The 10,786-nt window shown below is 40.8% G+C and overlaps 2 protein-coding genes across 2 annotated transcripts; one reads left to right on the forward strand and one right to left on the reverse strand.

Moving 5' to 3' along the window:
- Positions 1–2,207: 2,207 nt before the first annotated feature.
- LOC6569486 lies at positions 2,208–3,993 on the forward strand. The gene is made up of 3 exons (XM_001995586.2): positions 2,208–2,912; positions 3,135–3,446; positions 3,532–3,993. The coding sequence occupies exons 1-3, from the start codon at positions 2,385–2,387 to the stop codon at positions 3,943–3,945; spliced, it is 1,254 nt and encodes a 417-aa protein (XP_001995622.1). The 5' UTR covers positions 2,208–2,384; the 3' UTR covers positions 3,946–3,993.
- Positions 3,994–4,137: 144 nt separating this feature from the next.
- Positions 4,138–8,135, reverse strand: LOC6569487 (protein O-mannosyl-transferase 2). Its single transcript, XM_001995587.2, has 11 exons — positions 7,844–8,135; positions 7,694–7,777; positions 7,547–7,631; positions 7,063–7,167; positions 6,881–6,989; positions 6,243–6,817; positions 5,967–6,173; positions 5,638–5,878; positions 5,379–5,527; positions 4,557–4,959; positions 4,138–4,410 (listed from the first exon to the last, which is right to left on the reverse strand). The coding sequence occupies exons 1-11, from the start codon at positions 7,939–7,941 to the stop codon at positions 4,217–4,219; spliced, it is 2,250 nt and encodes a 749-aa protein (XP_001995623.1). The 5' UTR covers positions 7,942–8,135; the 3' UTR covers positions 4,138–4,216.
- Between the last annotated feature and the right edge of the window lie 2,651 nt (positions 8,136–10,786).

Below are 10,786 nucleotides of genomic sequence, written 5' to 3' on the forward strand. Positions count from 1 at the left end.
GCGTGCAATCTTTGAAATGCATCTTCATCTTTACACCTCCCCCCATCAACCCAACCCATGGCACCGTTGCTTGTACACCGAAAAAAACAGCATCAAGGTTAACAGTAAATCATACACACACACACACACACAGAGAGGCAGTTGCAGGCACAGGTTATCTGTTTGAGTGTTTTAAATAATGTTCTTTCTTTGATATATATATGAATATATATTTGATCTTGAGGTATGTATTAAATGGATTATTGACTGCAGTGGACAAATCAACAAATCGTAAGATTGACCTTGAAATTGAATGTAATCAAAACAAATTCACACACATTCAAGAGAAACATTCATGAATTTGAAAAGTATTCGTGTAGAGGAAAAACTGAATCATTTAACTAATGGATTAACATCATTAACAGTCGAAGTATCTCATTGCATATTATTATTGTTATTAAAGAGCTTGGAAGTTGTGCATACTAGAACACATATAGGTATATACATATATACATGCATACTGGTACGATCCGGATAACAAACAGAATAAATTCAAGTGATTTATTTATTTATTTCGTTGGGTTTCCAAGGAATTACATTACAGAATAATTTATTTTGATTACCAAATGACATCTATGTATGTATATATATAGTATATATGGTATATATATATATATGTGTGTGTGTATGGTACATATGTACTTGAGTATCTTATCAATCGCTAATTGTTTCTTTTAAGGCACCTTTCGAACTGTTATCTAGGGATAGGGATTAGACCGATTGCAATTTTGTTGTAACTGAAGAAAATGCGACTGAAATTGTGGATTATCGGCCAGGTGTGGTTCAAGGCAAGTACCACGAGGCATTAGCTAATATTAGCTGATACTCAAATCAAGTTATAGAAACTACAAATGGAGGACTCAATCAAAGAAACTTACAACTTAGCCGTGCCTCTCTTCTATAGATATATATATATCTATATCTATAACTATATCTATTTCTATTTCTATTTCTATTTCTTTATCTATGTATCTATATCTATATCTATATCTATATCTATATCTATATCTATGTATCTATATCTATATCTATATCTATATCTATATCTATATCTATATCTATATCTATATCTATATCTATATCTATATCTATATCTATATCTATATCTATATCTATATCTATATCTATATCTATATCTATATCTATATCTATATCTATATCTATATCTATATCTATAACTATATCTATATCTATTTCTATTTCTATTTCTTTATCTATGTATCTATATCTATATCTATATCTATATCTATATCTATATCTATATCTATATCTATATCTATATCTATATCTATATCTATATCTATATCTATATCTATATCTATATCTATATCTATATCTATATCTATATCTATATCTATATCTATATCTATATCTATATCTATATCTATATCTATATCTATATCTATATCTATATCTATATCTATATCTATATCTATATCTATATCTATATCTATATCTATATCTATATCTATATCTATATCTATATCTATATCTATATCTACATCTATATCTACATCTACATCTATATCTATAATTAAATCTATATCTATATATATACTGCGCATTTATCAAGTTCCGGTTAGTTCTCTCTCTACATACATATGTATATATATATATATATATAGCCTCAACATCATGTACATCTCCAATTTCCATCGAATGCTGGCGATTATCAATTATCAAAATATGTAGGACTGTAGATGCCCATCTACATATATTTATTGGCGCCATGGCTACACACAGGTTTTAAGACATGCGGTTATTAGAGACTAGACTTCAGTCGTAGTATGCCCGGGATGGGGGAGATGCTCGCAATGCAAGGGGAGCGACCACTCGACGATTATTTTATTTTTATGAGATAGATTAATTTGCAAGCATTATGATTAAAAACGCAACAGTTCAAATCAAGAGGTACTCATTATATGCACACAAACACACACTTACCAATATATATATATATATATATATATATATATATATATATATATATATATATGTGTATATATCTGTGTGTTGCCTAGGGCGTGTCGTCGCGGACACGAAGTGTTTCATTTTTTTTATTCTTGCTTGCTTTTTGTCGTTTGATAACGCAGTCGTCAAAAGTCGATAATCAGACTTATATTTAGAGGAGTCGCCAGGCGGGGCCACAGTTTTCCATGCGACGCAGCCCAACACAGCTAGACTGACCCAAAGCGCATCCCGCATCTCGCAGATACATTTGCCAAAGAGGATTCAGTTCGAACTCAACAGGACCTTGCAGGACCTTTTGTGCGAATCCAAGCAAACTAAAAACACACAGAATATATATATATATATATATATATAATATAAGAAGCGGAGCAAGCATGAAGCTGGAGAGCATCAGTGGTCCGCCCAAGTATCTCAACGAGAACTTCTTCAAGGCGGCCCTCGAGGATGGATTGCGTGATATGCGCGTCGATATCAAGAAAATCATATTTGCCGACTCCAGCGGCGGTGGCGGTGAGAATTATTGCAGCAAGATCTATCGGGCTCGGGCCCTGTATCGGAGCAGCAAGCGTCAGCTGGATGAGGAGCTGGCATTGATTGTGAAGAGCATCGCCATCACACCGGCCACACAATTTCTGGAGGAGCTGGCCGTCTATTTGCGTGAGAAGATCTTCTATTTTGATGTCCTTGGCAAGCTGGAGGTGCTCATTGGCGATGGCTCCAAGTTTGGTGCCAAGTGCTTCTACACAACGCGTGAGCCCATCCAGACAATCGTATTCGATGACCTAACCCAATACGGCTACAAGCTGGCCAATCGCCAGAGCGGTCTCAACGAGGAGCACTGCGTCGTCATCCTGCAGAAGTTGGGCAAATTTCATGCCAGCTCCATGCTGCTCGCCCAGAAGGTAAGTGGCAATTCGTCCTCGAATCGTCTTCTCATCTCTTAATTAAGATTTTGAGTGTGATTAAATGTGAAGTGCAAAGCAATCAATTTGAATGACATACATTAATTGGTTGGCAGCTTAGTTTGGCTTTGATTTGTATTTAATCTTCATTTTGGAAATGTCTTTCCTACTTTATAATTTTAATGATAATTATTATATATTATGTGTGTGTGCTTCTAACAGGAGCCCAGTGTGCGGGAGCACTTCACCAGCGGCATGCTGGACGAGAACTATATAAGGACCAATGAGAGATTCATCAACTTTATGACGCTCCAGCTGCGCACGCTGGCCAGCGTCGTGGAGAAGTGGCGTGGCTATGAGAAGCTGGCGGATAAGCTGCATCGTCATTGTGACAATATCAAGGAGAATCTGGTGCTAACCGGTCGGCCGACACCGGGTGAAATAACGGTGCTCAATCATGGCGATCTGTGGGTCAATAATTTCATGTACAAATACGACGACGAGCAGCCCACCAAACCCATCGATGCCATCTTCGTGAGTGGCACACTTTTTGCAATTCCATTCATTCCATCATTGCCAATTGCAAATTGCAAATGATTTTTGTTTTTCTGGTCCACAGGTGGACTTTCAGAACAGTTTCTTTGGCAGTCCCGGCTGCGATATCAACTTCTTTCTGAACAGCAGCGTACAGCTGGACGTGCTGATCCATCGGCGAGAGTTCCTCATCCGGACGTACTACGATTCGCTGCGCGACAGCTTGGAGCGGATGCATTCGGAAGTTGTGCCGAGCTATGCGGATGTTCAGCACGAGATAAGGTCACGTGAATTGTATGGCTTCTTCTCGTCGTATGCGTTCCTGCCGATGGTGACGATGCGCAAAGAGGACTCGTATGATATAAGCATTGAGGCACTTACCGACCAGGATTTCGCCAAGAAGAAGGTGCAGCTGATGTTCTCATCGAATCCACGCACCACGGATACCCTGCACTATGCACTGCGACGGTTCGATGAGCTCGGCATCTTTGATGATTGATGCTGATGTTGATGCTGCTTAATTTATATTTATAACTTGCATGCTTGGTTATCTATATTTTTTTTAACCTGTCGTCCGGCTAAGATATATATGTTGATTTTTTTTTTATTTAACAAAAAATTTACAGAATTTTTTTTTTTTTTTGTGTATTTAATTTAAGCGCATTTGTTTATTTTATTTTCTGATATTTATATATATATGTGTTAAATATATAAATGTATATATGAAATGTCTATTTCTATGCAAGCAGTCGACTTTTTAATTGGCCCACTCAAAACTCCCACGTCGACAGCCACTTGAGGCTGTGCATCGTCGAATTGGGCTCATTGGCCAGCGGACCATTCATGCCGTAGGCCAGCGGCGAGAAGACCACAAAGCTATACACAATCGTCGACAGCACTGAGCCGAGGAGCACATGTTGCAGCCACTTTGGCAGCGATCGTATAATATAGTTGAACATAATGCCTGCAAATGAAATAATTATGGGATGCAAGATATATCACTGATATATATTTAATAGTTTAATTACAATAAACTATAAATGAGAGAGACAGAGATAGAGAGAGAGAGACAGAGAGAGAGAGAGAGACACAACTCTGTTGGAAACTTACCCGTCAGCAATGAGTTGAATATCAGTGCCGGAAAGTAGTGATGAAAGTAGAGCACGCGACCCATTGCCCAGAAGGGCAAATAGTGCAGCAACCAGCCGATGAAAAGCCAAGCAGCTGCCTGCAAGGACATGTCAGGATTCGGCTTAGATTCGAGCGTATTTTCAGTTGGTTTCATTGCCGGACAACAGCTGCACAGCTCAGTTGTTGTTGATTCGGTGGACAGTTGCTCTGCCGTGGCACCTCCAGTGGGTCTTTGGGCAGCGAGGCCAGCACGACGGTGCTGCAGGATGGCATTGCATAGGTAGACGGCGATGAAGAGCAGCAGAAAGACGAGGTTGCTCCACCAGATGACGGGGTTTCCAAGCAAATAAATGCGATAGCTGCTGCCCGAAAAGAATTGACCCTGCAAATAGGGAAGACAAGAGCAGTAAGTAATTATTTTATATAGATGCAGCATCCGAGCGATGCATGCTATGAGCTACAAAGACACAGACAGCTGGGGTTGATGGAGGAGCTATAGGCGCGGAAGGCACAATAGATCTAGTAGATCGCAGTGCAGATATTCCAATAATAATAATAATATGTGCATATCAATAGGTTGACTGGAAAAAACAATATATATGTATATATATATATATATATTTGTGTGAATACAAAATTGAAATTAAAGAAAATTTATTACTTGGAATTTGTACTTTTTCCTTTCTGAAAATGGTGTAGACAATTTTAGAATACTTTTCTTTTTGCATGACTCACCCCAAGGTCAGGCCTTAAGCACATTCAAATACAGGGTATCTGCTAGTTGCTTTCAATTGGACTTACCCGATAGTTAATTGGCCATTGCCATGGTCGGCTTGTGATCTCGCCCTCTTTGGGCTTGAGGCCGGCGTTGCCCTGCAACATGACCGCATGGGATTCCAGGAAGCGCGCAAAGAAGCCCGGCGCATAGATGCTGAAGCTAACACTGGGCACTGCACAAAATGGGTAAGTGTAGGTAGAAGAAGAAGAAGAAGAAGATTGAGATGATTTGGGGGAGGGGCATGTCAAGTTATGGATTTGGCTGCTTTTTTGTTTAGCTTACGTTGCTTGTGCTGATTGTCCTCCACATTCCAGTGGGCATTCTTGTCGCGTATGTTGAGATTGCAGGAGACCTCCTGCTGCTCGAAGCCCCACTTGGGCAGCTGTTTGCCGCTGGACGTGAGCGCACAGTTCTGCAGATAGTGCACGAACATCAGACGCGAGGTCACCGTGTGAATTGTGTCATTCGCACGACCGCCCACAATGAGTACGCGCCACACATCGTTGGCATCGCCCACGCCCAGCTATGCAACAACCAAAAAGATATCACATAAGTTAACCACGACTTGCATGACTCGTTGATAAGCGTGAAAGTAAGTAAGTATTACTCACCTCGCCATATCCGGTGACCTGCAGATGCTTCTTAGTCATTGGCGCCGGTTCGCTGTGCGAGTGCAGATTCCGCTTGGTCACCAAATGCTCGAGTCTCAGCAGATCTCCGTGTCGCAGCAGCCGCAGCTCATCCTTGGCCAACTGTTGCTTGTTGTACGGTTTGATCTGCCAGATGTTATTGTCATCCTTGTGCGTATACGTGGTGATCTGGAAGGCGAAAAGTATTCTTTAGGCATTCCACATGAACTCAAATCAGTTGGGTTTGCTTGGACTCACCTGCTGCTGTCGGGCGCCACTGCCCTTGGGATAGAGATGGGCATGCGAGTGGAGGTAGCCGCCACCGGTCTTGTGATTCTTAATGGTTACCAGTGCGCCATAGGCCACATCTCTGGGCATGCTCGCATTGTACAGCGAATTGCCGATGAGTCGTGACTGAAACGCCGAGCTGTAGAAGCCATCGCCATTCCCACTGCGATTCAGCACGCTCAGATGTATGTAGAAGAAGAATGTGTAGAGCACAATTGGCCAGAGGATGAGCGCGAGGGCGCGACACGCAATCTGTTTGAGGGTCTCCGCAATTGGTTTGCTCAGATCACCCAATATGAGCCAGAGCTCGCTGGCGGTGTGCAGACCCACCAGCAACACCACAAACAGACCCACAAACTTCACGCTTGTCGTGCAGGAGAGCATGGTGCCGGTGAGCAGCAGCCAGAGCCACCAGCGTGCCGTATACGAGCCACCAGCTGTGGTGCATTTGGATATCTTGACCATGCCCCACACCGAGCCCATCATGAAGAACAAGAGTATCGGATCGAGTAGTATGTACTGATTAAGTGTCAGCATGCCCACATCTGCAAGAGTAATGCACCATTTAGATAAGATTTATCTTTCAGCTATTAGCACTGTCCACTTGCCAAAGATTAGATAGGCGGCTGAGAGCACTGCTGCCTCGTGGGAGCGTGTCAGATCGTAGACGGTGTCGAAACCCATCGGCATTATCAGTGCCCCCAGCGTTGTGCAGAACTGGATGCAGAAAGGATGATTTCGTTTAACAGATGGTCTCTCAATATATTCAAATATATTCAAATGTACTCACATAGCGCATTCCCTGGTAGCGTGTCTCGTTGTATTTGTCACCCGGTTTCTCAAACGGAAAGGTGCCATTGTAGCCCGTCAAATAGCCCGATAAGCCAATTAACATCTGAGCGAGACAGAGTATGTGTGCGTGAGAGAGAGAGAGAGAGAGAGAGAGAGAGAGAGAGAAAGAGAGAGAGAGAGAGATAAGAGTGAGTCAAAGAATTAGTTAAAAATTAATTTATTACTTTCGGAGTGAGTTCTCACAGTGCTTGATCATTTTTGACAAGCATTTAGTATATATTATATAAAAACTTTGTATATATTATATACAAAACACTTTAACTTTGATATTATCAAGAAAATATTCTTGAACTGCAAGGCGTATCTAATCGAACAGCAAGAATGGATTCTTGGCTTAAATCAATTCATTCTAGATTGAAAAATCTACAGTCTTTAACTATATCAACATCTATAACTGTAGGAATTTTTGTCAGTGTACCCACCTTGCCCAGCGGTGGATGTACATCGAAGAAGAAGGTGCGATTTATATACCAGCTGCCCATTTTGCCAAAGTGCGTCTCATCCCAGCTACAAGAAATAGAAGCGGACAGATTCTTATTGGAAACGATTCAAATCGTAGTCGTACTTACCAAATGTGATCCGGTTCGGTTACCTTATAGTAGCGAGTGGCAAAGGTGATGAGAAAAACGGCCAACAGCAGCACCCACCAGCGCCTGCAGTTCCAAATATTTATTTATCAAGTTTGTTGCCTCAGTCTTTTGATTTGGGTGCTTTCTTACCACTTGGCAGCATTGTCACTTATCTGTGCTGGCTGCGTCTTGGCCAACTCTTTGGGCTTTCTCGCACAATTGGGTGTCTTAACAACACTTGCTGCCATTGTTTTGAAGTCCAAGCAAATAAAATGTTTCGGTAAAAATCTTTTACATTTTAACTGTTGCACACGTCAACAAAGTCAGAGGCGGGAACCGAGAATAAAGTTAAGTTCGCGTCCAGCTCAGAATGCTTTCTCTTCTGGCATTCTTTCATTCCCCAACAATCATAACATGAACAAAAAAAAACCGGTCTTTGCGTCTTGGCCAACTTGCAAGCAGCTGATTTGCGCACTCTGCAAGCTTACCTGCCCAATTGTTATCGATAGCACGCATGCCAATCGATCGCTTGCCACTCCAAAACTGTATAATTTGATATAAATATTACAATAATAACAACAACAACCAGCAATTAAAAATTATAATTGGTAATAAATACATTAAAAGCAAGGAAATATCATTGCATACTTTCAGGCTGATGTTCGCATTTATAAAAATGTGGCATACTTTTAGGCAGCATCTGCAAATTGATTTACCCGCATTTTTCTATATATACCAACCAACAGTAGTGGTCAACATCATATTTGTTACTTTTTGTTGTCTTGTATTGCATTTCGAAACATGGACTTAGTCTTAAATATTATCGAGAGTCTTGGCTGCCATTTGAAACAACAACAAACGGTTCCTCCGATTAGTCAATGGCCAATTCAAATGTTCCTTGGCCAACAGGTCTTGATTCTTTTCGAGACACACTCGCCTTTTTTTTACGAGACACACTCGCCTTTTTTTTACAAAAAATGAAGATGAATTAAGATGATATATGTGGAACATAGAATATTATGGGTAAATAGGTACACAATTGCTTTGTCTGCCTTCGTATCAGTTAAGGGTATATCTAGGTGGACTAGCGTATAAGGAACTACAACTTGGCTCCAAATATGAGTATGTACCTGTGTATATAGGTATGCATAATGAATTATTAGCCCAAGTGGAACGTGGATCGTGCGATCATTTGTCTCCGCTGAGTTTGATCGCCCCCACTGGCCAAATGAGGCGCATTTATAATGAAAATTGCAGCACTTTCAGTCCCTCTTCTAGCCTTGTGGCCCCAAAGACCGCTGAAAGATGCCCAAGATGCTGGCCAAGTCTTATGTACATTTAACACTTGTAAATGGCCAACAATCATTTGAGCCGCTTACAGCCAGCCAGCCAGCTAGCCAGTCAACCAACTCTGTTTGCTACACTACAAAAAAAGAGGAGAAAAAATAGCTTTAAATGAAATGATATTGCTGAAAAGCAGAATTTATTTTCTAATAACATCTACGTTGTAGATGCAAATTTCTTAAATGGTACAAGTGTTGAAACATATATTCGTATTTGGTGATAACAGATTGGGATTTGGAAATCGATAACATCGATAAGTGACAATCGATAAAATCACATAAATGCCGTCATTTTACTCATCAAATTTTTAAGGTAGATTGTTGAGGATGCCTTTCAAGATGGGCACACCAATCTTTTGCCCCCAGCTACATACTTCTATATCTCCTTCAACTAAGATTAGACCTACATTTTTCATCATATTTGTAAATATTCAGAATATGTTTTATTGGAATTTAGAAATGGTATTAGTGATTCTTAGAATACCCTAGACTTAATACAAACATTAAGCTTAGAAATGATATCACTCGTTCTTAGCAACTTTCTCTATTCTAGAATATTCAATGGTTTTTTTTAGTGTATGCCGCTGTCTGTGCGGTTCCGTTTGTCTTTTGGGGCACGTTCTTTTGTTCTTCAGCCAGGCAGGCAACTAAAAACAACAGCAACAACAACAAGAACAACAGCAGCAACAACAAAAACAACAAGAACAACAACAACAGCAGCACAATGTTGATGAAGATAAAGCTTCAGCCGGCTGGGCTTGACTGGGTTTCGGTTTCGGTTTCGCTGCTGTGGCTCTCGCTCTGGCACTGGCTGCGTCAAGGGGGCAGCAAGTGGCAGCCGTGGCAGTGGCACAGACCCTGGGCTCAGTTTTTTAGCTGGGGCAGCGCGGCTTTAATCGCTTTGATCTTGGCGCACAAGAGTTAATTGCACGCTTGCTGAACAGTGGCTGCTCTTGTTGTTGTTGTTGTTGTTGTTCGTGCTGTTGCACCGGCAGCGTGGCAATTTGTAAGATAGAAACGTTGCCAGGCACGCCGTGTGGCAGCTTCAATCAAATTAATTGCGCTCGCTCCTGCTGCTGTTGCAGTTGCAGTTGCTGCTGCTGCTTCAGTTCGTGTTTTGTGTGTTTTGTGTGTGACACTTGCAGGGTGGTTGTATGTTGCACACACACACACACACACACACAAGGGGACAGGCGGCAACAAAATTGTTGTAATCAACTTGAGAGCCCATCATTAAACTTATTTCTAATTGCCCATCTGCGTTCCCCGAATCCCTCGCGCCAAAAACAAAAAATAAACTTGAGGCAACAAAAAACAGTAGCAACCATTACCTCTTCTTCTACTTCTTCTTCTTCTGGCTGACTTCCTTTGTTGCCATCCTTGGTCGAGTACGAGCGCAATTAAAAACAAAACTTTACAGATCCTATTTTATGCGGCACTTTTCATCATCGTCAATCTGGATTCGGGCTTTCATTTTAAAGAAATTCCATCTTGCCCGAAAGTTATTCCCATCATTATTGCAAAAGGGAATACAATTTTTTTGTGCAAAGTTATTTTTGGGATGAATTTCTTCTTATTGCAAATGGCAATTATATTTGAAGAATACGTTGCCGACTCCGTAAAGTATATATATATTCTTGATCGATACCACTAGTCTAGTCTCTAAAGCGATTTGCCTGCCTGTCTCTCAGTTTGAAAGAAACATTGATATTATTTGAAATAGCAGATTGGACTATAATATGATATAGCT

Source organism: Drosophila grimshawi, unplaced genomic scaffold, assembly GCF_018153295.1.
Source record: "Drosophila grimshawi isolate 15287-2541.00 unplaced genomic scaffold, ASM1815329v1 contig_848, whole genome shotgun sequence".
Lineage (NCBI taxonomy): Eukaryota > Metazoa > Arthropoda > Insecta > Diptera > Drosophilidae > Drosophila > Drosophila grimshawi.